At 37.9% G+C, this 27,784-nt stretch overlaps 3 protein-coding genes across 3 annotated transcripts; 1 reads left to right on the top strand and 2 right to left on the bottom strand.

Moving 5' to 3' along the window:
- Positions 1–62: 62 nt before the first annotated feature.
- Positions 63–5,228, bottom strand: cldn15b (claudin 15b). Its single transcript, XM_018692388.2, has 5 exons — positions 4,847–5,228; positions 1,821–1,985; positions 1,044–1,125; positions 776–886; positions 63–686 (listed from the first exon to the last, which is right to left on the bottom strand). The coding sequence occupies exons 1-5, from the start codon at positions 5,061–5,063 to the stop codon at positions 587–589; spliced, it is 675 nt and encodes a 224-aa protein (XP_018547904.1). The 5' UTR covers positions 5,064–5,228; the 3' UTR covers positions 63–586.
- Positions 5,229–10,465: 5,237 nt separating this feature from the next.
- Positions 10,466–14,488, bottom strand: grk1b (G protein-coupled receptor kinase 1 b). Its single transcript, XM_018692386.2, has 7 exons — positions 13,790–14,488; positions 12,441–12,568; positions 12,004–12,161; positions 11,804–11,887; positions 11,495–11,619; positions 11,196–11,397; positions 10,466–11,033 (listed from the first exon to the last, which is right to left on the bottom strand). The coding sequence occupies exons 1-7, from the start codon at positions 14,486–14,488 to the stop codon at positions 10,750–10,752; spliced, it is 1,680 nt and encodes a 559-aa protein (XP_018547902.1). The 3' UTR covers positions 10,466–10,749.
- A 6,185-nt stretch (positions 14,489–20,673) lies between these two features.
- On the top strand, positions 20,674–27,563 carry slc25a35 (solute carrier family 25 member 35). The gene is made up of 5 exons (XM_018692387.2): positions 20,674–21,209; positions 21,344–21,409; positions 21,500–21,652; positions 22,915–23,049; positions 23,588–27,563. The coding sequence occupies exons 1-5, from the start codon at positions 20,838–20,840 to the stop codon at positions 23,756–23,758; spliced, it is 897 nt and encodes a 298-aa protein (XP_018547903.1). The 5' UTR covers positions 20,674–20,837; the 3' UTR covers positions 23,759–27,563.
- The last annotated feature ends 221 nt before the right edge of the window (positions 27,564–27,784 follow it).

Raw genomic sequence — 27,784 nt, 5'->3', positions numbered from 1 at the left:
TGCAAACAAGCTCTGTAACCCCAACACAGAAACTGGTTCTATTGTTTTATACTGCTCATTAACATTCTCATGGTTTAGGGCAAACTGTCACTGAAAATGATATTTATTTGTGTATAAAACATGCTCAAATCCACAGGAACGTACATGTGTAAAATTATTCATAAGAAAACGGTATGATGACATTTGAAATATACAGAAAAGATTACAATACACAAAATTTTAACTTGCTTCAGGTTTTGGATACATGGATATAATAAACGATTAACACTATGTACTAACACAAACTTCATAAACTTCAACACAAACAATGAATTGTTGAACAGTATAAGGTTATCAAAGGATCCAATATCAGTAAGCGCACAGCAATTTAGTATAAGAACATATATTCTGGAACAGTCATTTTCAGACTACATACACATTACAAATTGCTATACATCAAAAATGTGTCCCTAAAGGTTTAGATTGGATAGATCCCCAAATTAAATCAAGGTTACTGCACTTAAACCTTTAAACAGTGATCAGAAATTTGTAAATGCTGCCATAGTGCATTCAGAATGCTAATTGACTCCAACTCAGCTTTCCACAATCAGACGTACGCATTTCTTCCATAGTTGCTTGGTGCAGACTGAGACGTTGCCACAGTTGACAGTACGTGTCCTCTGGAGGATGGCTGGTATGGATATGGCCTAAACCACAAAAGACAAATATGAGAATAAGTACCAATGCTCTTATACGCAGTAGGACAATATCAAACGTTTTATCAACAGATACTCACATTTTTTCATTGGGTGTTTTGACTTTGCAAGCACACATCAGACATGCACCTCCACAAATGGCAAGCACAGCTGAAGACCAGCCAATGTACAGGCCCTCTCCGATCTCATACCTGTGAAACAAGAACATTTAACGTGTTACATATAGTACATATCGTTACACATCAGTATACAAGTATTATTAATTACTCCATGGTAAACAACAACATTCAGTTGTCGTTCCACTTCTTTGAGCTCAGTGAAATATTGATATAGATTGTATTGACTCACTTAGTCCCTGGATAGAACTGGTCAAAGAACTGTTGTGTGATATTGGCTGCATACCAAGACACGGCAATCAGGGTGCTAATCCCTGCAAAACACAAAACATTGTTTACTTTAGACAAGTGGGACCTTTTTCAATGCAAACAAGAACACATACTTACAAGCTAAGATAAAATTAATGATGTTAAAACTAGATTGTAAAGAGATAAGGAGTAAAACTGAATACTTAATCTTCAACTGAGGGCTGAAGGGCTGTTGATGAGACAAAAACCATCACACTATCACTGCTTTTTATTTTAAAATGTCTCAAATTACATCACAATAAATAGGAAGAGTAATTCTAATGGATGCATTGTGTATTCAGTCATATATACATGTGTGTGTGTGAATTCTATAACTATACGGTTATTATCAGTCTCTTCTTCCTGCATCACATTTTGTATTTTATATTAGTGTCACCTATTCTGACAGTCCTTTGGTAAAAGCAGGAGTTTGTGCATCAGCAGGTTTGTGTGAGTAGAGACCTTTTGAACTGGTGACCCATTTTTCCGATAGCTTGTCTTCTGTACACAGAGTTTATCTCTGTAGGTGTTCTACGTCAAGATAGAGTGTATTTTTGATCTTCTCAGCTTGGCTTGGGGTGCTGAATATTTTCATCTACATTTCTAATTTTAAAGTATCATAAACGTGGAACTTGTTTGAAAATGTCCTCTGACCAAACATTTTCTTTTTTTGTTTGTTTGCCTTGTTACAGGGCACTTACATCCATCCTAATGTCTTTACCTTGCAGTAAAAAGAACACTCCTCCAATTGCAGCAACCCGCCCTTTCAGGATGTAGTTTTCTCCTCCTATTTTTGAGCACTTCATTCCTGCGAGAGTTGCCACGAGCCCAAAGGTCCCAAACACGATGGCAGCGATCATCAGTGCCCGGGAGGCCTGAATGTACCCTGTGTACAAACATTAAAAAAAATAAATGATAATACACTTACGCTTGCAATAATGCTCCCCTAAAACAACATTTAATAATTCTCACTTGTCTAAATGGGTCAGGTTTGATTCCTAACCAATGTATCAACCTTTTTGCTCTCATCTCCCATCTGATAATGACTGAAATATATATGATATAAGTTGGAACTAGATCTGTATTTCTCCCTGTGATGAGTTGAAGCCTTGACAAAAATATTAACTTGTGGTTAAAGACTGGGGTCGGGCATCCAATGGTAGCACTTTCTCAGTAAAATGACTGAATGATAGAGAAAAGTCTATCACTGGATTGTCGTCGATACCAGGATACCAGGAAAGCGCTATCAAGCGTTATCATGTTGGTCTTGGTAAATATTTACACTTATATACCTGAACTGATTTTTAAACAGGTAGTTTCGACTAAGATAGTTAACAGACCCTAACAAATGTTCATAAACAGTAGTTCTTCGAAATCCGTTTGAAGTTTTTATGATTTTATGGGTATCTGTTTGTCTGGGTTCCCTGTTGTTGTGCTCACTTATTCTTTCTCATCTTATCATGTCTTAAGGTACATTACCCCTATTTAATACTGAGTATAGGAAGTGCCATAGAAGGCTTAAGAGGTATTCTCAGTTCATGTTTAAATCAAGTAGATGTGGAAGGAAAGAATATATTCAGTTCTCCAGTGTTGGATTGGATCTGAGGAATCTTTCAAGGTTATGGTATATGACATATGCCTGATAACCATTTTTTAGTGTTCGGTTATAAAAGTGATTGTCCCGACACAACCTCTAAACAGTTACTTGAAGAGTAAAGTCTTTTTTGGTCTTTCTTGTTTACTACGCTACAGTCTTCAAAATATCATTCCATGAGTGGGTGGATTATTATTGAAGCCTGATAAGTAGTCATCAATACTAATAAAACAATTGCTGTGTTGGCCACATACCATTAAGTGCAAGCAAAGATGGAAAATCCCGGCAGTTGTGAACTCCTGTAGAGTCAGTTGCACAGGACATCCATAGGTTTTCATAGATGGTTGATGTGGTGATAACGTTACCATCCACTGTAGAAACCTTCCAGTATCGATTTGGAAGGGCGATCCCAACCATCAACCAGCCCAGAAAGCCCAAGAAGAAGGCAAAAGCTTCCACTATCGCATTCATATTCCCTCGCTTCTTCTGTCCAATCCGTGTAGATTTATCCAGAGAGAAAAACACTAAATACAAACGTTGACTCTCCAAGCTATCTTCCTGCACAAACGTGTGGTTTTGTTGGCCCCGGAGTCTCGGTGTGCCAGAACAATTCCCAGCAATCCCCGAGCTAAGATGGTACAGAAAACTACAAATCAATGATTAATTCCAAATAGCCCACTTATGATTTCCCCTATTATTCTCAACTCTATTGAACCTTTTCAAAGGCTCCAAATGTTTACCCAACCTAACAGAGGTGAAGTCCAAACTTCAAACCTGCTTACTAACGTCTATAGACTTTAAGCTATTTGTCACCTTTTGTCGTTGTCTTTTGAACACTATGTCAATAATATCAAACTGTTATTGATGGGATTCAAGTCACGTTTCGGCTCCTTGCTTCACTCTGTGTCTGTGATGGATGAGGTGACGGGAAAGCTGAAGGCACTGAAGGGGTGAGGTGCATCTCCACATACTGACCCGCGGATGACCAGGTTTTCTGCCCCACAGATAAACCTGCTTATCTGACAAGTATGCCCAAAAGACTTGTCTTCATTTGTTAACAAATGTAGAGTTGTTCATTATCAGGTTGTTATCACCATGGTGACGAGGTACCACATCAGCCCCCTGGTCACGCAGACAAAAAGTACAGTTGACCTAAAACTTTTCTCAAGTCCATATGGTTTAGACCTCAAAAATAAATAAATAATTGAACAAGCTGTTTGTTTTAACTGCTTTAAATCCACCCGATGTCCAATTTTATAGATATTTAAGAAGACATACAGTCGTTTGTTGTGGTGTTCTGAATTATAGTATAGTTTTAGGCGTAGTCTCGACAAGAATTAAGTGCCACAAGAATAAAGAACAGTTTGACTCAACCACTTATTAGATACAATATACAATTACCATGTATAAATATGCAGGATCTAAAAGATGTCCAGTATGCACTTCATTAAATACAATGGACACAATTGATTATACAGAGGAAAGAGAAGCATGTCTACAATATAATAATAATCTTACAGCCCTATAATAATATTTGCATAGTTGCCTTTTTTTTTTTTTTTTTTTTTAAGATTGTGTACACCTAGAATTATAATGTAATCCATTCCAATCTTAGTGGATATTCAAGGTTGATTCAACTCCTCAACAAATATAAAGGTTATAAGCTTCATAAAAACATTACAAAGCCATTGTACTGGATTTAACAGCTGCTGCATCTTGACAAACCCCTGTGGATTACAGCACACATATTGCTGTATATTATATATAGACATTTATCTTTATATATTTATTTTTTCTTTTGTTAAGAATGTTCTCTCTAATGGGCTGTCTTCTACTTTGGACTCTGACAGAAGAAAAAAATGTGCTTCAGTCAAAGAATATAAAGCTGCATTTCTCTCTGTATGACGTTACAGATAATAAAATGCATACTCAGCTATTACGTACAGCTGAATCGTGAGAGAAACATTTGAACAGTAACACAGAAAAATGTTAAAAAATATGAATAGAAGTCCAAGCTATTTGTTAATAATTATCACTAACAGTCACATTTTCTTTTTTGTTAAACAAGAGATGTCTGTTCTGGGATCCTGTAATGCATAACTTTATGATTATAAATAGGCCATTAGACAATTATTACTTCTGCTTTTACTTACCTGGAAGAGCAAAAAGGGATGGAAAGTCTCGACAGTTATAGATTCCTGTTGAGTCACTTGCACAGGACATCCATAGGTTTTCATAGATTGTGGAGGTTGTAATTACGCTGCCTTCTGTGGTGGATTCTTTCCAATACTGATCTTGTAGTGATACGAGAATCAATATCCAGCTTACAAAACCTAGAAAAAGTGCTATAACCTCGATGATCTCTTTCATCTTGAAAGTAGTTTTCTATTAATAATTAGCAAAACTAAATAGATATTGCCTGTGTGAGGAGCTCTATTCGCAGCTTCTGGATCTGATATACATTTTGGGAGTGTGAGAACTGACTCACTGATTTTTTTCTCATGCACTGAAACCTGGACTAATTTGAACATTGATTTGCTGGCTGTTGCTACATTATAAGTCTTCTATTCCCGCCCAAAATTGATGACATTTCATGTGCCTGGCACGTTACCATAGAAATGTAAGTATACACTGAGCTTTTTTCTCTCTCTTGATTGGCAGCAGAGGTAGAAATGATCCCTTGTAAAACAGTTATCACAGCTTTAAAAGACTGGAGTCCTTTGGCACTGCTTTGACATACTTTTGAAGCTTCTTCAGGAGGCAGTTATCACAACACTTCATTCTTTTGTTCTCTAGTAGTGTTTTAAGAAGCCTCTGAGGATCACTGTAGTCATCACTGCAAAATGTATTATACCTATGTGCAGGATGTTTCAAGTCAATCAGAGAAAGGTTTAAATATGTGGTTAATAATTGTAAAACATCTTCTGAAGAGATGCTCATATTGCACTGTAGGTTTTCCACTGTGTGTATCATTCTTCTTTTTTTGGTTGCTCACATCATCTTGTCTTCCTACCTATCTAGCCTTTTGAGGAATTGGTAGCTTGTGATTTTAGGGAGGTCATTTCAAGTTCCTTAAGTAAATACTTATGTGAAAATACTGAATAGAGGGCAGAGCAATCACAGAGAGCTGAGTAACAAGTGGTTGGTGGGTGATTTATCGAAGGCAGAAATTGTCTATTTTACTAATGGTTAAGCATTAACGAGTCTGAAACAGGACAAAAGATGAATTGAAATTCTTGCTCTTTGCAAATACATTTTTTGTACTGGATTGTATAGATTTAGCAATGTTGTCTGTCTTTTGAAATGTTGTGTTTACATATTACAGTGCTGTCAACTAAAAGAAGTTGGCTGAAGGCCAGGTTGTTCTAGCACACCCTCAGAATTAATTGGTGGTCTCTATACATTAAGCAACATATGGAAGTGTGCAAAAGTGCAAGATGTTATAATACTAGTACAATTTTATATTCAGTGTTTATTCTTGTACTGTGTAGAGCTCACCAATATGCTGTGAAGATGACTTTTAGATGCAGATAAAGATGTTTATACTTTGTTTGAGTCAAGCAATCTTTGTTTAGGAGAAACTTCAAACTCATCATTTACAGTCTGTATCTTATCAAACGTGAATTCTCTGCTGACCAGTAATCAGAGGCACAGTTCAAAGTACTGTCATATACTTACAGTACTGAACAGACACTCAGGCTTTAACTCATAATCTTTTGTCTGTTAATGTTTTATTTCCTTGCCCTTCCCTCATTCAGCTGAGATGTTTATTCAGTTGTGTCCGCATTGACCTCCCGCCTTAAAGGGAAAGTTCACATAAAACAACCATGAAATGGCTTTAGGTTTTCAGCCTTTTACACTGCCTGTGGCCCAAAGTCGCCACTGCTGTTAGAGACATCAACTACTTAACCAAGACCAGCTACAATAATTTTAAATCTTTTGGTCATTTATTTTTAGACATTAAGTTAATTCATGACTGGATACTCAAGCAGGCTAGTTGGAGAGGACTGCTGAGAGGAGAGATGCTAAACTGCTTTGAAGAAATATGACAATTTGATGCAACATTTGTAACATGTTAATCTGCTGTATATTCCTTGGTAATGAATATTTACCACATTTTCACAGAGAGGTTTGAACTTGAATTTTGTCCCATTCAACATAAAAATGTGATGGATTATTAGTAGTGTTACTATTATCATTTTTATAATTAGCTTTATCCACTTTTATTGATAAGACTTGTCACTGTAGTTTCTTTTAGAGGTCAGTGTTTGGAGTTGAATACTCATGAATACTCTTGTAAAATTATACATGTTACAATGATTCAAAAACAGTACTTAGATTTTTCTTGCAGTCATGTGTATGTAATGAACAGAGAGTAAATACAACATTTTAAATATTTCTTTTCTTAAATTACTTAAGCCATCCTTAAATCATCATGAAATCTAATATGGAAGAAGCGACCCTAACAGCAGCATTAATGTGACCATGTGACAATACCCGCAGTCAGGTACAAAATGATGACGATTAGTAAATGACACTCCCTTTCGCCCATCCCAAGCTTAGAGCCTGGTTCTGCGTGAGGTCTCTTCCCATTTAAAGGGAGTTTTTCCTTGACACTGTCGAAAAGTGCTTGATCACGGGGGAATGTTGGGTCTCTGTAAAGGTTATTACAAAGAGTACAGTCTAGACCTGCTATATATAAAAAGGGTCCTAAGATAACTTCTGTCATGACTTGGTGCTATGTAAATAAAATTGACTGAGCTAAATTTAGATTATGATTCATGTGTGGGTTCAGTAATGTGCTTTCAGTAAAAGCTGTTTAAATAATATGATGTTTGTATAACTTTGAACAGTCAGTATTTGTGTATTGTATGTAATAGAGTTTCGGTGAAGTCACTGCTTCAATACCTGGTCTTATCAATCAAATATAATCAACAGCTAAGATGACAGCTCCCTGTGTCTCTGTCTCTGTGTCACTCTCTCAACCACACAAACACACATAGAGAAGCTCTGAAATATCATTTATTTGAATAGAAAACCATCATGTAGTTGTTGGGCTTGTGTGATGCAACATTTAATCTGAATTATAACAATGGTTTTTAGCCATGAAAACAGCATAATTCTGTGGATGACAGTACTGAGCTGGCTGTCTATCTGTCAGTCTCTCCAGCACTTTGGCTCAGACTGAAATATCTCATCATCATGAAATTTTGTACAGACATTCCTGGTCCTCTGAGGATGAATCTTAATGACTTTTGTGCTGGATGGGTTGCCATAAAATTTCATATGAGTATCCATGTCTCCCTCAGGATGAACTGTAATCAATTGACAGCAATATCAAAATTTTCAATTTGTCTAATACTAATACAGTACCTACAACACTGACATTCTCTCCAGCCACAGCTGTACTTTGTACCTAGTGCTAATGTGCTTGTTAGCATACTAAGATGGTAAACATCACACCTGCTAAACATCAGCATGTCAGTGTTGTGAGCATATTAGCATTGTAAGCATTAGCCTCACAGAGCTGCTAGCAAGACTATAGACAATTAGTCATGTTAAACAGCTAATTATAGGTGGTCAAAATTGATTTGCTTTTAGATTTAGTTTCTCCATTGAAAATGTAGCTGTCTTCATATCATTAAGATAAAGTCTGAACTCACAGATAAAAGGAATGCAGTGTTTGATATCCACAATCTTTTATCGGAAACTTTGAGGTGCTGCTGCTGTCAATGGTTAGAACATAACTATGAATTTTATGTTTAAGTACAATAGTCTTCAGATTCAGTCTGAGAGACATATATATCTATAATCTTATCTTCATATTTACTGCTGAATTGCTCTCAGTGTTACTTTACAATTAAAATCAAAGATAAACCTAAAGTGAGCTGTGGTTCATAAACGTCAACAGGTGTGGTTATGATCTCACTTATTATTTGACCAAAACAGAAATGTGTAGCATTTCTTTATGACAGAGCATCAAAGAGAGGACCTGTCAGTTTTACATATAGTATAAAAACACTTTTTATTACGTTTTATTGTGGTTTGTTATGCCGCCTGGTTTGTTCAAAAGTAACAGTTTCAAATGTCATGTTGGAGAAGTCTTAATTAATGGGTCACATTAACATAATTATATAATGTTTCAATGTAGGACAACTTTTTAATCTCCACAAAATTTCATTGATGTTCCCCTCAAGCTGTCCAGTATTTTATCAAGTTAAAGGTGTATCTCAGCAAGTCCTCCAACCTAAACAACCATATGTGTAATTTGTCTAGAACCGTTTCCTTATTTAAGAGATATGCTACAGATTAACTATTAATAATCACTGTTGAAAAATAAATAAATAACATTTATGATGTGATAATGCTATGGCAAAGTTTGGTTACATTTAGGCAAAAAATAAATAAATAAAATTAAATTAAAAAAAATCTCCCATCATAATTACTACAGCCAATAGAGGGGCTTTGTTAGTGAATACTAACATGTCATTTTGGGGAATTTGCTGAAATAACTGATGCTGTCTCATATGTTACTGAATAATAAAACATAATGACTTAAGTATCTACAACCAAGTTCAGTTGCCCTCAATCCAGCTTTTCTTGGATAACTATGACCCCCATGACCGAGAATCTGCACAGACGTCATAATGAGCTGTTTGCACAGACGACCAATCATCTATCTGTAGTGGTACTCCCAAATCATGAAATCTCATATCATGAAAGCTTTTTAAACTCAGCCTTATTTGCAGAGCACTCTTACACCATATACTAATAAAGAGATTCAAAAACAGTAAAACGATTAAATAAAATATACTGCTCAATACACCTGATATGCATAAGACCCTTGCTGTCATATACAGGTTTGATAAGCACTGAGGCTTGCTGAGTGCTTTCATAGTTTTTATATATTGTAAATTCAGTCTGTCCATTTGCTCCTTATCCTAAAAGTCCTCATACCTAAATGATATAATAGCTTGATGTAACTGTGAAAATGGCCCATATGAGTTTTTTTTTTTTTTCTGATCTGCTGTCCCTTCAAGTGCTGATCAAATACAGCATGTATTATCAATGTAGGTTATGGCAATTACCATCATTCCATTCCATCAAATTCATGATGAATGAAATTGACTATTTTCAGTTTTCTTCTCTTTTCTTTGAATTGGCGCTATATATAAATAAATAAATTTTGACTTTTCTTTCCTTCTTTTTTTTTTCTTTTTTTTTTTGCATTTCCTTGTTTGTTGACAACCTCATATAAAGACACTGATGTAGACAATAAAGCCACAGGGAGGAGAACAAACACAAGCATTTGTGCTTTGCAAGATTTTATTGATTAGTTTTAACTCATCCAGCTTATAGACTGTTTGTTATATAATACATAAATAAACAGTAATTACATAACATTACAATGACACTACAACATTTTTTCCTTTGATCCAAATAATTTATATTAGATAAACATTGCATGTGGTGTCTAAACAAAATGATTTTTATCCAATTCAGCTGTGATTACTAAACAAAAATAATTACATATACAATAAGATTACAGCAATCATTAATAGTGAGACCATATTTACAGTGTTACATGATTAAACTATGTGATATTTAACCATGCTGTCACTTTAACAGTAACACTATAAATACTATATATATATATATATATATATATATATATATATATATATATATATATATATATATATATATATATATATATATATATATAAAAACATTCTGTTGTTATTATATATAAATAAATTAATGCTCCTTCATAAAGGTTATAATGTTCAGTTTTTTCAGTTTTTTTTATTGAAACCATGTTAAAGAGGTGTTGATTCAACTGTGATAATTTTGGAGGATGAAGTCTGTGGTGATACTGACCTGTATTGCATTATAAAGAGAGGTGTTTCTGTTATTTAGCCTGCTCTCATTGATTTGAATGGAGTTGACAAAATAAGTCAGTGACACCAAACAAGCACGTACTAAATTTGCTCAATTTCGATAGATATTCTGTCTCTTTTTTTTTATTCGCTCTGTTGCCATCTGTTGCTCTAACTCAAAGCAGCACACATCCACCACCTTTGGCCTCCACATAGTTTGGGTCAAGGTCATTGGGCAGCTTGCCGCCCTCTCCCCAGATGTTCAGCTCTCCAAAAACACCTGTCTCAATCATTTCCTCCTGCCAGGGGATTGGGACATTGCCAGAGGCAAAGTCATTGTAGAACTCAGTGTCCTTGTTATCCAGGACCACACCTTTGATTGTGCTGAAGGCGCCTACATCGTCAATATCTTTGGCATAGACCATCTTTGGATCAGGGACAAATGGTGGAGGTAGCATGCCTTTAGATGAAACACAGAGGAAATAAACAGGTTAGAGTATGATGTAAAGTGAGTACCCATTTTTCTGCATTTTGACCATTTTCATTGCATTCATATCTTGAATTTCTTAATATTTCAGTCAATGCATTTTTGCATGTGGATGGCTTTACAGATGTCACCCACCTGCTTCCAGACGGCCCCAGTTAATCTCTTTGAAGAAGGGCTGATTCTTGAGCTCTGTGCAGTCATTATTTTTGAACCCCAGACGTTTTGCTGGGTCCTTCTCCATCAGGCCCTCACAGATATCCTTGCAATTTTTGCTAAAGGCAGGTGTATATGAAGCTGGATCATTCAGGATTCTGCGCTTTACCTCATCATTCTCAACCTGAGGAAAGATATAAACATTTTGTATTTATAATTTTGCCACAGAGAATTGGCAATGGAAAGCAGCAAAGACAGGAATTGAGGATATTGTTGAGTACCTTCTCTCCTCGTACTCTAAAGGGCCCTTTGGCAGCAATCATCTCATACAGGGTGACTCCCAGAGTAAAATAGTCCACTGTGTAGTCATATTCCTTCTTCTCGAGCAGCTCTGGAGCCATGAAACCTATATTCATCAATAATATGATTTCACACACAAAAGACTGCTTAGAAAAACATAGTCAATATGGTGGTACAGATTATTCTTTTCACAGCAACATTGACCTGGGTCAAAGCACTTCCTCTGCCATGGGCCAGTTCTGTTTAAGTTCATCCAAATCCAATTTGGAATATTGGATTTGTTTAATTACCTGGAGTTCCAGCATATCCAGTAGTTTTGTCTTTTCCCGGTGGAAGTTCGACAGCCAGACCCAAATCTGACAAGCGCACGTGTCCTAAGTTACAAAGCTTTGATTACAACAGTGGCATATGGGTACTGAATAGACCACCAACTATGGGTTGGTGGTGAACACATGGGAACACATAAAATGCTGCAGAGGAAATGGCTCACCTGCATCGTCCAGCAGGACGTTCTCTGGTTTCAGGTCTCTGTAGATGATTCTGTGCTGATGAAGGTGCTCCAGCCCACAGATGATCTGAGCTGTATAGAAACATGCTCTCTTCTCATTGAAACCAGGATTTTTTTCATCAACATTATACATATGAAACCTGTGAGAGGAGGAGAAGATTAGAGAAGAGAAGCTATTCGAAGTTATAAGTCTCTGACTTATAGCATGACGCACCTGAGAGTCTAGTCTGTATATTAGCTGGGAGGTTTTTCTGCCCTAGGCTGATTTGTAGAGATGAGAAGGGTGAAACACTATTCTTACGTTGTTAACTACAGAGACCAGTGTGTGCTACGGTTAGGGTTATAGTTTAAAGGCATAGGTCAGTCTACAGATTTCACTGTGAGTATGTAATGCTGTATTTAGTGTTTGTATAAAGCACCTGAGGTCTCCACCATTCATGATGGTCATAACTAGGCAGAGATCTGTCTTGGTCTGGAAAGCATAAGCCAGTGACACGATGAAGCGACTGTGAACTTTTGCAAGGATCCGCTTCTCCACAATTGCTCCCTAAACAGAAATAATCATCAGAACATAATTAGTCCAACAAAACCAGGAATGTACAATGTCAAAAATAAAAGCCCTTTAAAATCCTACTGTCCAACCACACAGGTCCTTGCATTTGTGATGAATCTATGACCCAGATCTCGCTCCTTTTACACACTAGACATTTCACATGTCAAAGTCAGAAAAGGACAGCAGCAAGTCAGTAGTGGTTACTTTTCATTTAGCTGTTAGGTGTTTAGGTGTACAGTTTCAGGGCCTGGGATTGGGATTGCTGGCTCGGATGCATGGCTTTCTCAAGAAGTAGTTAATTATGTGCCATGATGAGCATCAGTCTGCAGGTACTCTTACCAACCATTCACCTCTGCAGCTGATTTCAGCAGACAGTTCTTCCTGTCTGCTTGATCAGTTTGGAGTCTTTGGTTTGTTTGAAAACCTGCAGACTGTTGATTCTCCAGGACACATGAAGACCCCTGGTGTTACTGTAATATGGAAATGCGCATTCATTAATGTTATTAATTACGTCCGTGCTATGACATATAGGTCTGTTTTTGTCAACACATCAGCCATATCTGAAAACACCTATTTGATTGTGCAAAGTCTTAAACATGCTAAATGGACTAACTTTTGAACTTTTGGGTTTTGACTTGACTTTTGATATTGTTTTTCTATAACCAATATGTTTCTGTGTGTAGTGTACACACTGTACATTATAATACATAATGATATGAAGTAAGGTGCACAATCTTACAGAATTATGCACAGAACCACACAGTTCTAGCTGTGGTTGGTTACTGCCATTGATCTTCAAGTTTTTAATTCTTCTTGAGGCAAGGCCCACCTAACTTTACTAGTATTTACACCTCAACAGTGAAGGTAATGCTGTGTTGCTGTTGTTGCTCCAATGTCAGTCAGCAAAATTAAAAGTTCATCATCCACTGATGCTTTTAATAGCAGTGGGCTACAGTTCAGTATATTGTCTCTGTGTCTGGCTCTGAGCTGCTTTGTGGGGTCTTTAAGAGAATCACAAGTTTCTTTGCATTGAGCCGTTAAAACTAAACCTCTGCACTCAGTGGGGCATATTGTCTCACAGTCTTTCTCTCTTATTTCCTGCTGTGGGTCATTATGAGGTTGCCAGTAAAATGAGCTCACTTTGTGCTATAGCTCTTTTGTTTAACACTATGAATGGCCGTGGGTTGGACACTAGATGCCACATTGGTGCTTTACCTCGTAGCCTTTACGTTTCTTCAGCCTCTTTTTCTCCAGCTTCTTGTTGGCATACATTTTGCCTGTTGCCTTAGCCTGGCAGGCAAACACTTCCCCAAAACCTCCTTTACCCAGGACCCTGAAATCCATGAACCACTCTTCATCAACAGGCTGGCTCTCCAACCATTTGAACTGAACATAACGCAGGAAATACATGCTATTCTTGAAGCCACTGATGGCTGACTTCTCCAGGTGTTTGAGCAGCTGCTGCTCGCTCTCTTTGAACAGGTCACCATGGACGTTCTTGAAGTCTTCCTTAACTCGAGTGACGGCCTTCTCCTCCAGGAAGCTGCAAAAATTCTTTGAAGCTGACTCATAGTACTTATTGACCATTTTTTGGGCCTTCTGCACTCTGTCATTCTCTTGGCATACTTTGTAGTCTTCGATGTCTTTCCACAGCTCTCCGGCATTTTTGTGGGTTGTGTCACTCTCCAGAAACTGTTGGAACAGGCGCTTGCCGATGGGTTGTTTGACACACATGCTGTCAAAGGCTGCGTCTACAGTTGTCTTCATGTGCTCGCAATCTCTGATGTGTGGGAGTTTCAGCCTGGCACGCATCTTCTTGTCACGCATGGCAGCTGCTGCGTTTCCATCCACGCTGCCACGGGCAGACACATAGGCAGAGTTTGCCACCACTGTCTCCAAACCACCGATGTCCATGGCTGCACTTTTGTCTGTGAGACACACACAAAACAGAGAGAAAAGTCAATGACAATTCTGAAATATGTCTCTGTTCTGCACCTGGCAGTTGCTCTTACATTGTATTACACTTACAAACATAACGTGTTATTATATTTACCAAACCCAAATTCCTTTTATTTCCATATTAAGACGGCCATAAATCAGCCTTATCAAATCTATAACACCAGGATGCTAACTCCCACAACATTCAGTGTATAGTCTGTGTATTAAGTTGTTCTAATGAAACTACTCAGTGGATCTTCACACTGTCACACTGTATCCTTAATGTCTCTGATTTTCTTTAACAGACTATCACAGTTAAAACCTTTATTACAATACATTAGATTAATTTCTTGTGATAGTTAAATATTATCACATTATATATTATTCTCATATTATTATTATGTATGTCATCAGCCAGCAATACTGGGTGTATTACATGGATTATTTTGTTTGAACATGTACTTTGTCAGTATACAAATTTTCCTCAGGTGTGTCTCATGTACACAGCCTGTCTCTGACATTTACTGATTGAGAGAGTCATAATGACTGCAGGGTAACTTTCTCTAGATTCATTATGGAAAATATTAAAGGTGGAGAGAAAATAATGTTGTGATATGCTGCACCCTGCTGTTCAAAATACAAAAGTCATGGACGAGGGCTTTTTAAAATTTCCAATGCTACGGACAGGGGAGGAAATTAAGCTTGCATGCACTTGCATGTGCACGTGCTCAGGTAAGGTTAGGGATTTGGGGAGCGGCAAGCTCAGGAAGGAGAGCATTAGCTCACACTGGGCAGCCCAAGATGTTTTCACTTCCTCAGCCTGGTTCCTTTCTGTCTTTTCTCCACATTACCTCCCTGATCAAATGGTTCACTTCCCATTCTGAAACATAATGTTTACCCTGAAGGACTGAAACCAAAGTATGGAAGTATTAGATTATAAAAAAGATAACAGCTCCAAATAAACATTATTTATCTTTACTGCAGTAACTCTATATGATATCACATGGCATGCTGAGCCCTTTGTGGACAGGAAAAATACACTGCCCCGCATCAATGGGATAGGAAATGTAAAGTGTGTTAAGTCTGTCTTGGTGTATATTTCATGTGTATAAGCTACTCTGTCTTGACCTGGTACATGTGGTGCTAAAAGTGATACCGTTGGCTGAGTAGCTGCTTTCCTGACTCAACATAATCCAATTAACACTGACTGTTGATACCAGAGATTTACATCTAGATGATTGACCTTGTTGTTAATTAACCTACATTTTTAGACTTGCCTTTAAATTTGTTTAAACAGGTGGACCACTCAAACAGTGATGCTCTTATCACACATAAAATGTTATTATTGGTATGTGTATTTTAGTGTAGCTTTTATATAATAATATATATTATATATAAAATATAAATATATCAAAATAAGCAACCTTTATATTATTTGATTTAGACAATGAGGGAGAGAAGGAGGGTTAAAATTGCTAAGACTGTCAGGATTTTGTTTTTAAATTTGAGTTCTGTAATACTTTGGTTTTGAAAACATGAGCAGATCTTGATTGTGTGAATGTTTCATGTGAGATAGCAACACCGATAAATAACATCAGCAGCCTAATCAATAGATAGTTCTCCACACAATATCCTAATTAAAAAGACAGTATTTATGATACAGTTTCTGGTAAAATGAATGTTGATACAGCAGCACTCACCGTACTTTCTTGCTGCAGAAGGGTCAAATGATGACTTAAATGCAACAAATTAAATCCGACAGGGACTGGGTATCATCCAAGAAATATTTTCCTCTCTTCTTTTGTTCCCTTGTCTTCCATCAGCCAGAACAAATTGAATTCATCACTGTCCTCCGTCTTCAGGATCTTCAGAGGGTGTGTTCAAGGTGTGCTGAAAAGGTTGAGGCATCGGGTCGAGGTTTACTCTGTGCCTCAAATCCTACTTGGTAGTTCATTAGCTGGTGAGGATTACACCCTACGTTATTGGAGGGAGCAACTCAGCTGAAGCAATTAGTGTAACTCAGCAACAGTAGTGATTACTGATGAGGAATCCTGCTCTAACTCAGTAATAAAAAATCATTTAACTGTTAGATACAAAATGTATTCTTGGTTTCAAGGATAGCACATTTCACATAAAGAAGAACAAAAATTATGAAATTTGACTCTTAACTGATGCTATTCTTGATTGATCATTTTCCTGCTTTCCTTGTCCAGGATGCTGTGTTTTGAATCATACCATTGAGAAATGATGAAGGCTGAGACATGCAGCAAAGTAAATTCACCATAGTTTTGACTTTGTTTTGTCTGTCAAGTGACAGTTCAGCTCAGAACCAGATTGCACATTGAAAGTAGATTATCCCCCGTAGGTGTCTAAGAGCACAACCCTGCAGCACAAATGCTAACACAGCCTAATCTTTGAACTATTGTATGTCTGTATGAGCTGTTACTGTATGTATAAAATACTGTTCACATTCACTGTGGATGCTACACATGAATCCAGAGGTATTTATACATGCATGTGCAAGGGAGAGATAAATCATGTGGGTAAATTTCAGGTGAGAGGATTAAACAGGCGGTTGAGGAAAGGGAGAAGAGGGATTTAGATCATGTAGCTTAAGAGGATGGACACGATGTCAAACAGCAGAGAAACTATATCAGAGCACCTGTTGCAGATGAAATAACTGATCATTTGTGATCACAAACACAAAGCTGCTTGCATCAATTAGCTGCTGAAAACAGGCAATGTAGCTATGAATGGAAAAGAAGGGGAAATTCATAGAGGCCAGTGTGCAGTGCACTGTCACGCTATGGTTTGCACAGGCAGACTAACACGTGCTGAGCCTGTGAGGAAGTCATTTGCAGTATTTTACAGTCCAAACCACAGAGTTTCAGTTTGCGTACCATTCAACACTGCATGGTATATTCAAACAAAGCAACAAAGTAAATCCTACATTCTTACAAGGTAAAAGACGTGATCGTGGCTGTGTTGACTTTTTCTGCTCCGTATCGACCACAAAGTTTGTTTCTATTCAATACACTAAGCCTTATTTCAACCACTTGTGAGTTAAATCATGTAAAATACAGTTAACTGACAACTGATAACATTACTGTGAACAAAAATTTACACAACTATAATAGACACTCAACACATGGCAAAAAGGCAAGGAAAAGGCAGGAAATTTCCTTTCTTTTTCAATTTCCACCATAGATTTAGAATGTATTGCAGTAGTGGTGAGGTATTCAGCAATCAAGTTGCAGCTCTGATCATGTTATGACAATCATGTAATAATAATAATATGTTGCACTGATTCTGTGGTCTGTACACTGAGTAATAAGCACTGAAATATGTGCTAATATGAGGTGGCTGTATTCTGAAGTCTGAACATGTGATTTAGAGTTTTTTATTTTTGTATGGAAGTTCAGCATTTTTTTTTTTTTTGAAATGTAAGATTTTAGCAAGTGAGTTTTGCTCTTTGCTTTAAGAGTTTTGCATGTTAAAAACTCTGTTGTGAGAAATGAGCCAAAGCAAAGTAAAATGTGCTCATGTGTGCAGGTTTTAAAAAGTTTTAAAAGAAAATAATGGACAGTTTAGACTAAGAACTGTGGAGAGTGGTTTGGTATTTTTTGTCATCCACATGTGATTGAGTTCAGTTTTATAGTGCCACCATCCGGGACTGTCAAAAAATAGATTTTTTTTGGCCAGACAGGACTTTGATGATATTTTGTGCATAGGAAAGCACATACATTCTGAAAGAAAAACAGGTTAAATGATGATAAGACAGAAGGAACAGTTTAGCTGAACCATAAAGTCAATAGTCAATCCTATTGAGGCTTGTTTAAACCCATTTCCTGTCCTGTGTATCAGACTGGGGCTATTCAAAAGACCCTGAACATAAATCTTATTTAAAGAGGGCAGAGGTGAATCAGATTTTACTCTGTGGTCTAATCCAGGTTGGTGATGAACGACAAACCCACCTACCCAGACAAGGATTCTAGTCTGTAGCTCAAAGATACTGATAAATCTGCACAGATCTAATCACTGCCCTTTCATTATACAAGTGAAAGGTGAGATCGCAGAAGAAGTGTCACTATACCTGGAGAGACATAAATATCAAACATCATCTGAGTTTACACTTGGTTTGACTAAATAATAACACGTTGGTGTTGTTTTTAAGGCAAGTGGATAATCTTTTCCTGTTTAATTTATTCATTACAAAGTAAAAATCCAATTACATTTGCACACACACCGGAGTTGTCAAGTTGTTGAGTTGACTGTGATCCTCAGGCAGCTGAGCTGTAAGTGCTCTTCAGATGATTAAACAGAGATGTGGTTAAAAACAGCACTGGAAGTCACTGTTCTCCCTCGGACAATAATCTCTAATTGAGAGTGATGGCGCTGCCCTGGTGACCCAGTATTTACCTGAACTCACTTTACTTCACTGAAGAGAGTTTAAATAGAAATACTGAGGACTGTGTGCCAGTCGGATGTTATCGCTGTTGAATGTCTAGAAATGGAAGTTATGTTCTGTTTAAATATTCTTAAATTGACCCACACAAATGACCTCAGGAGTTTTTACAACCTTTAATGTTATTGATGACCTTTAACTGCTTGGAATCAGCCTGAATCATTTAAATGAGACAATGCCCACAAAATACTGCTTCTGTGTTTCAGTTCATCTGTGTTTTTTGAATATACAGTGGACTAAAAAGACCACCAACAGACTTACTCTCAGTCTCGAGAGGGCTTTTAGAGGCACAGCGCTAATTGATTTTTATTTGTTTTGACAGTTTCTCACAGAGACAATCTTTCCTCAACTGGAACAGCAGCTTCTCTGCTCTGAGCTGATATTTGACTTGACATCTTTGGAAGTAAGGACTTCAATAATGGGTATGTTTGATTACTGTTTTTGTAAAGGGATCTGTACTAACAAGGTGAGCCAGTTAAGTCTGTACTGGTCTGTGGACTGCATGTTACAAAATGAATCAAAATCCAAATTTATCATTGTTCAATCAATACAGTCAATCACTGTCTTGAGTTCATACATCTGAGTCTGTGGTTATATGAGCCATTAACAACGACTGTCTCATATATGTATTAGTATTTAATAGTTAAAAGTATTGCATTACACGCACAAAGAGAATGTGGATATGGCAGGTTATAGCTGCAGCCTGCGGTCTGGAAGAAGATTGTGGAAACCGGTTTCTCTCTTCGACGTACTGGTCCCATCCATGGATAGACAAGAAGAACTGGATATACTGCAGCAATATGGCCGCCCATTCACTCATCTTGTTAATCCAGCCATCCATCGTTAAGAAAACCGGAGGCAAAGAGCCATTTTCATTGGCTGAGCGTAAGCGCGTCATCCGAACGTACGCTGTGGTACCAATCTCGAAAATGAGACGTTTAGGTGACTCATAACGTGTACGGCCACTTCTCTAAATTTATAAGAAAACTTTTTATCTCCATTATTCTTACACTTACCCCATGTGAATGAGTCTATTTAAAATTTTGTATTAGCGGTTTATTTATCAATTTTATCTGATATGCACTTTAGATGTTAAATTGATGTAAGCATAAATACTGAAATAACTTGTCATTTAATAACACGTTTCTGGCTAAAGTCAATCATCGGACAGTGGTTCTAACGGGAAGCTTTTAAGAAATTCAGAGGTCGGTTGCGACATGAAAATGATGCAGAACAGATCGGAGGCTGATGTCGAAATCAGTCATTAGTCGATGTATCGTTAGTAAAATTAAATATGCCTGATGTAGCCTATGTTATTTTGTCTTTTGTGAATTACAGAATGTAAGCTGTTCGTCTTTTTGTCAAGGTGAAATATATAGCCAAGTGGACTGAATATTTAGAACGTAAATCTCTAAATCCATGTTTCTCTCTCTCTCTCTCTTGGGGGGATAAATTGTGACAAAATAAAACCCAAGCAAACAACAAGAAGGCAAATAATAACAACACCACTTTCAAACTTGCAAAAATAATGAAATATGAAGACATTTGAAGAAATCGACTGACTCCATGCCTGAATTTATTTCTGTCTTGAATTTACTGAATACAATTATGTTTACATTAAGACACGTTTGCTAAATTGTTTATCGGAATTACGAGTTTACGGGGAGCTCGTGAAGTGCTCTCATGTCCGCGCACTGATGCGCGTCGCTGTGTTGTGTGTGTCGCGTGAGTGTGTACAGTGTGTGGGGGGTGGGTAACACTGCTGAGCAGGAAACCGCTGACATGAAGGACACATCGTACCGACAGCAGGTTTGAACCCCACATCTGTCCTCCTCCTCCTCCTCCCGCCGGTCGGTCGCGATGGATTTCGTCCTGAGCGGAGTGGCGGCGTGCGGAGCGTGTCTGTTCACCAACCCGCTGGAGGTCGTCAAAACGCGTATGCAGCTGCAGGGAGAGCTCCGGAGCCGGGGCACCTACCAGATTTATTATCGCAACGTGTTCCACGCTTTTTACACCATCGGTAAAGTGGACGGGCTGGCCGGCTTACAGAAGGGACTGGTGCCCGGGCTGGTTTATCAGTTTTTTATGAATGGAGTCAGACTCGGCTCATACGCCATCATCGACTCCTCTGGTTACATTCACACCAATGGAAGGGTCAGCGCGGTCAAAACCACGGTGGCAGGGGCCGTGGCAGGAGTGGTGGGAGCCGTGATGGGCAGTCCCATATACCTGGTCAGTAGCTGGTTTAATTTCAGGCTGAACAGGCTTGATTTCATATTTATCTGTGTACATTAGGTGTGACGTTTCAAGTTGAGCTGTCACTTGTAACTGTGACAAAAGTAAACACACGTCTGTTCCATTTACAGGTGAAGACTCATCTGCAGAGTCAGTCTACCTCCTCTATTGCGGTTGGACATCAATATAAACACCAGGTAACATGATAACCCAGTCTGGAGGTAGCTGTTACATATGAGTGGCAGGTATCATCAGTTTCCTCATGTGTTTCCTCCTCTTCCTGCCAGGGGATGATCCACGCTCTGGCAGCCATCTACAGGGAGCACGGCATTCTGGGACTGTGGAGGGGCTCCAGTGCTGCTGTGCCCAGGGTCAGCGTGGGGTCAGCCGCTCAGCTCTCAACATTCTCCTCCTCCAAGGAGCTTGTGATTGACTTGCAGGTTAGAATGAAGCTCACTGGGGTCTGATCTTTCCGCGAAAGTCGTCTTAGTTCAGTGGTATGTGGCTATGATTGGGAACAGGCTGACCGGAGGAGTGTCGTTTCCATGGGTGCACGTCTTTCGTATGACTACACTGCTCAAGAATACATATGACTGTTTTTGGAAGGGGGGGGGGTGGCTTTACTTATTGCTTAATTCAGATACAAAGAGCTCCCATGATTACATTCAAAGTGAAAAAATGCCAAAAACATTTGATAACAAACTGGTTGTGGGTCAGATAAAACAAGCAGTTTGAAGATGTCACATTAGACTCTGGGAACCTGTGATGGGTGTTTTTACTTCTTTGCAGAAGCCACCTACAGTCTACATTGGCCTGGATTCTCTCAGTTTATCAGTTAACAATCATTAGTTACAGCTGTAAACTCAGAGACACAAGCTTGACAAAAGATAAACTGTAGTCAGTAGCTGTGTACAGATTACAAAAGCAGTGATTCTGGCACTGACAAAGCGCACTCCCCCTGGAATAGCAATTCGACACCTTTCATTCCGGCCCCCCCCCCCGCCTGAAAACATGAGGCTTACACAACCACTGCCCCAGTTCACTGGGAGCAAGTGTCTGCTGATCCAGCTCTAGTTAAAAAAGGTCTTTTATACTAAACGCCAGAACCACACTGATCTGTGAATAGTGTTGTATTCCCTTAACCAGTCTGCAAAAAAGCAACCTTGCAGTTTACAGTTTTCTTTTACTGGTTACTTCACAGACTTCCTTTGAGCTATTTTAACTGGTGGGGTATGTGTGTGTGAGGGTGGAGGTGGGGTCTGTTCGGGCCTCCCAACACTCCTGCTGCCTCTTATATAAGCTGCTACTGCTGTGGTTTTTTTTTTTAAAACATGAACAGTCGCATTAATTTAATGGCGACTTGCGCTGACCCATTATTGTTCAGAAAAAGGTAAAAAAGTTTTTAGCTGCTGCTGAGTCGTTTATTGTTTTATTCTTGTAAGACACAGATTTTCTCCTCTGTTCAAATGAAAGCTGTAGGTGCTGGAGAGAGTGTGTGTAACATAGGCACTAAATATAGAGTCATTCCTCTGTTTCACTGAATGTGGGAGATCATGGCCAGTTAAAATTAGAAGCAGCTGCAGACACGGTGGTACCCTGATGATGATATACTGGTGCGAAGGGTATGCTACCTGAGCATGTGTTTTCCGTCTTCCTGTTTGACGTTGTTGTCTCATAACATTGTCAATCAATTTTTCTCAAGGTTTTCAGAAAGGACAGCTGGTTGGTGGCCCTGAGTGCCGGCATGATCAGCAGCGTGGTGGTGGTGCTGGCTATGACACCTTTTGACGTGGTGAGCACACGGCTCTACAACCAGCCCGTTGACCATGCGGGAAAGGTGAGGAGACAGACCTTATATGTGAAGTTATAATCATTTTTACTGTAGAAGATTTAATTTTAATCAAACTCAGTTTTTGATAACACACTTGGCAGACATTTTTTCAGCAACAGCCATCCGATGTACTTGAATTCTGTGATTGTTTCTATGGTAAGTTTAATTGTGAGTGGCAGGGTCCGCCATCCTTGCGCAAGATAATTTTGTAATTTTGTAATGCACAATGTAGCCCCAAGGCTAGCAACTACATTAGCTGCTAATAGTTGAACGCGCCTGATTCTTCGACAGAATTATTAAATACCAGTTTTTGACAAGGAAGACAATTATTTGGAATCAAAAAGTGATATCTCTGGTTCTGCAGCACTGATTTTTTAAAACTATCCTTTATGAGTCCAGCAGTGTTATAGATGTGCAATGCTAAATCAGTAGAGTTCTGTTTTAACGATTATAACATATAAAGGAGATACTGATCACAAACTTATTCATCAACACTCATTCAGCTGATCAGATCTAGTCTGAATGTCATTTTCTTATCTTTAAGGGCCAGCTTTATAAAGGATTCGTTGATTGCTTCTCCAAGACGCTGAGGAAGGAGGGCTTGACAGGACTCTACAAAGGATTGGGAGCCTCTTATTTCCGGCTCGGTCCACACACCATTCTGTCCTTGTTCTTCTGGGATGAACTGCGCAAACTGTACAAGCAGTGCAGATAGCACCTGGGACAAGGAGACTGGAAAATGGGTAACTCATTAAGCTCAGTGCATAGGTTAAATGAGTCCTCATTTAATGAGTTTATGAGATGCTCTCCTTTCTTAATGGGAAAAGAGCAAAGGTAACATTTTACACTCCAATAAGAAAATACATCAGTACAGTCAAAATGTATCAGGGAGGAAGGGGAGCATGTTGTCAGGAGTTGGGATGCACTTGGAATAGTCTTGCTAACATGTGCTCAGATGATGATGATAATCTACACAGGAATTTAGAGGATAACACAATATAATTCATATACAGTATACTGTATGTCCACTGGGGTAAATACATTTGCTGGGTAAAACATCACTTTTACAGCTCTTAAACTCTTCAGTTACATCATTCCAAAAAATATAAAACAATCTGCGCTGGGAACAACCGTGTACCTTCTGGAGAAAGCATCAAATATGGCTCACTGTTTGAGAAAATAAACAGATTGTGCCAACAGCCACAACAGTGGCACATAAACTCTAATATGAAATGACTGGTGCAAATTGGCCAGGTGGCAGCTGCTTCAAGCTTTGTTAACATAGGCAATAGAGTAAATTAGTATACTCAAAGGGAAACAGATAATGTTGGCATGGTGATACAGTCTCATCAGATGTGTATAGAAGTAGCACAGGTGAACAAAAATGACCTGCGACAGCTTTGTATTGGCAGGAGGCAATGCAGCGTATAATATGGCAACAGAAGTACGAATTCTGTGGATGAGGGATTTCCTGTGAGCAGCTTTGCCTTCAAGGTAACAAGTGTTGTTAAAGTCAAAGAAGACCTGCTCACCGATCACTGAGGGTGAGCCCGTCAGCACAGACTGTTGTTGTAAAACCAAAATTTGTTCAAACCCAAACTCTCCACTAGAACTTTAGTTCTAGTGGAGAGTTTCCAAAGATAGAAAATGTATAAGATACAGAATAAGAGGCAGCTCTTAGACAAAGACTTTGTGTACTGAGGAAGAAAAATCTGTACTTAAGGAAATAGTTTGGACCTCATATAAACCAAACATTATGCCTGCCTATGTCAAGTGAAATTGCTAAAACAGCCTGAAAGGAAATAAACTTTTGAGGAAGTTTGCTGAATATGCCTTTAGGGTTCTGTGATATTCAACAAAACAAGCCAGTGCATTAAATAAATAAAAAGTGAAAGTAAAGTGTCTTTTCTGAAAAGAAATACAGCACAGTACTGTACCTGTTTTTACATTTTCATTAGTCATTGATAACATAACGTAGCACAGAAATGAATCTTTTGCTCTTTATTGGCAAAAATTTGAATATATCAAGCTTATGTCATTTTAACATGCAGCTAAATTTCTCTCAGTATCCACTCACAAAGACCATCTCCACGGTCTTCTATGATTTTCTGCACAATAATAATTTCTAACTTTTAAATTGAGCTGTATTTATTAGTGAATATTGTGCATATCCATCATTCTGACCAGAGAACACTATAGTGACGTGTGTACAAAAGCAGTTCAGAACATCATCATTGTGAAAATGATTTATTTATTTGTATTGTTTGTTTTTATAGAGACACAAGTAAATAGACAAATGTCCTACAGCACTTCAGTATAGCCTGGCCTAATCAGTTATGCTTGGACTGGCTTTCTAAAATCCATACAGTGCAATAAAAATACCCACAATAAATAGATACAGTAAAAGTAAAAAAGGAAAATACCTGATTCCATGGTAACTCTGCAATAACTGTAATAAAATTGTGTTTTCCAGCTCTCCATGAATGTACGTGCCTCAAATAACCAGATTAACTGTTACAGCTGTTATAAACTAAATTAGTTGATTCATCGTTCTTCATCGTTTATGTGCTACATGGCATCATCATTTTAATTAGTGTCCGAACTGCTGACTCCTTTTGCTTGTTTTTAAACACCCTGTGTCAGACCTCTATATAGGGTCATACCAAGGCCAGCGTGTCAGCACTGTTTCTGTTGTTTAAAAATGTTCAAACTCATTCATCTTCAGTTACAAAATCTAAATGCTTACAGTATGTGTTTAGACAAACTGCTAGTCATAAAATGGTGTGCCTTAATCATTCATCAAGAATAAAATTAAGATTTATACTTAAGCAATGCTAAACTTTTGAAAACTTTTTGTCAGCTATTTAAAGAATTATATATTTCAGCACTGCCATCAGTCATTAATATTTGCTTTTTAACTACTTATTATTTGTTATTTATTAGGATTGACACACATTATAATTATGAGTTTTTGTTGTGCAATACTAAAATGAATCCTCACTGACACCTTTAAAATATGTAGGTATTGACAGAAATGAAAATATTCACCAGGGTCCAGTGAGTCAGTTTTTCCTCACAGTTTGAAAAGGTCATTCCCCTGACTCCAGCAGCTCACTTGTTTTTTCTTACAAAAGCACCAAACCATTATAGTTTCTGCTGCACCAGTGAGCAGTTACTTACAGTTTTGTGAAGCCTGTGCAGTTTATTAGTCAGACTGACCGTGACTGGATAATGTTGGTAACATTTTGAACTCTCTAATGTGTGAGCCAGATTGGATGTTTTCTTCATAAAGTTGAACGATACTCTGCAAGATCTCAAGAATTTAATAATTCATTATTAGTTATTAGTGATTTCAATAGAGCATCTTTTGACATGACAGCACAATGTGTCTGTCATGGCACATGCAGTAAATGCACTGTAGCTAGAGGAACACATATCTGTCATCTCAATTTCCATAACAGAAGAAAGGAGACTAATGTTACTTGAGTTTATTTGTATCATGAAGTTGAACCTTTGGTTTTCTTATATGAAGAATATTTCTACAGCAAGAGTTGCCATTTTATATTTTTGAAGCGACTTTGTCTTCTCAATGTAATGAAACTCATTTGTATTTTTAACACTGTATATGGTTAATCATGGGGTTTTCTTATGTTTGTTCAGATTTATCTTGTAGGGTAAAATGAATGGACAAGGATGCTACTGAAGTATCAGCTGTACTGTATATTTCATACACTGACAGAACAGTTAACATGATTATGGTGGATCATACTATAACTGCCTTTCCTGGACCATATTATTAGACTATGGAAGTTATGTTTGAAATAATAGCTCAAGCAAGTCTGACCAGAAATGATCCCTGTTGAACAAAACTTTGTGCCAAACATTGTGCCATTTGTCAAGTTCACATCAAGCCAGCTGAAGACATTTTGGTGGTTCAGACACCAAAGAGTGCTAAAAACACCAAACTAGACTGGCTGACGAATCCTTGAAATAAAAACCACTAATTGTTTTTTGTTTTATGCAGTAAAACGTCCTCGCTCTCTTCACTTCTCTCACACTCCTCAGCTAACTCTTAGCCATGCCATTGTGACAAAGCCATTTTTGTCCTGGTCATTTATGCTGTGAATTGAATTGAAAGCTCTACAATGTCTACACACTGAACAGTTACTGGCTAGTTTATGTAATTTAGGATCCTGAAGAATTAAAATATTGAAAATTAATGTGGAGAGGGACTGATGATGATAAAAAGATGCTAAATATAGTTTTGATACTTTGGGTTGGAAGTTGCTCGACTCTGTTGCAGGTGGTTCCAGTGTAAAGTCTTTACTGACTTGTGTACTGTATCATAAAATGTTTTGACAGTTGTCCTAAGACTTGAGCAGTATCAGTGAATGTTACATACCGCTGCTTGATAATGTTTCATGAATGTGTAACAACATGCATTTCCTGTTATGGGCAGCCAGTATTTCTGTGTAATGGAGATGAGGAGAAAATAAATGATCAGACTTTTTAGTCACGGACATTGTGATGTTACTTGTTTTGTATTGGCTGAATTACACACAAGATAAAAAATCATATCATACTCAGCCTTTACTGCTAGTGTTGTGCACTCAGCAGTGGGTGACATGGGTTCATTTCCTCATCAGGTTTCCAAGAATTAGGATAATCTTCCTATCACTACATTCAAAATAACCCAATCAGTGAATTTCCCCACCAGCTGATGAAATTAAGAGAATAGAAA

The sequence above is a fragment of the Lates calcarifer genome, linkage group LG20 (genome assembly GCF_001640805.2).
Source record: "Lates calcarifer isolate ASB-BC8 linkage group LG20, TLL_Latcal_v3, whole genome shotgun sequence".
Classification (NCBI taxonomy): Eukaryota; Metazoa; Chordata; class Actinopteri; family Centropomidae; genus Lates; species Lates calcarifer.
Note: the sequence above shows the minus strand (reverse complement) of the source record. Positions and strands in the feature narration are given on the sequence as shown.

Bases quoted from the DNA above. Each gene is read 5' to 3' on its own strand.
- cldn15b (XM_018692388.2), bottom strand. From the start codon at position 5,063: ATGAAAGAGATCATCGAGGTTATAGCACTTTTTCTAGGTTTTGTAAGC. The intron at 1,986-4,846 runs GTAAGTAAAAGC...GTTTGTACACAG, and splicing joins ATCCCTTTTTGCTCTTCCAG to GGTACATTCAGGCCTCCCGG. The intron at 887-1,043 runs GTGAGTCAATAC...CTTGTTTCACAG, and splicing joins CAGTTCTATCCAGGGACTAA to GTATGAGATCGGAGAGGGCC.
- grk1b (XM_018692386.2), bottom strand. From the start codon at position 14,488: ATGGACATCGGTGGTTTGGAGACAGTGGTGGCAAACTCTGCCTATGTG. The intron at 12,162-12,440 runs GTGCTTTATACA...CTCCTCTCACAG, and splicing joins ATGAATGGTGGAGACCTCAG to GTTTCATATGTATAATGTTG. The intron at 11,620-11,803 runs GTAATTAAACAA...TGATGAATATAG, and splicing joins TGGATATGCTGGAACTCCAG to GTTTCATGGCTCCAGAGCTG.
- slc25a35 (XM_018692387.2), top strand. From the start codon at position 20,838: ATGGATTTCGTCCTGAGCGGAGTGGCGGCGTGCGGAGCGTGTCTGTTC. The intron at 21,410-21,499 runs GTAACATGATAA...TCTTCCTGCCAG, and splicing joins GACATCAATATAAACACCAG to GGGATGATCCACGCTCTGGC. The intron at 21,653-22,914 runs GTTAGAATGAAG...ATTTTTCTCAAG, and splicing joins AGCTTGTGATTGACTTGCAG to GTTTTCAGAAAGGACAGCTG.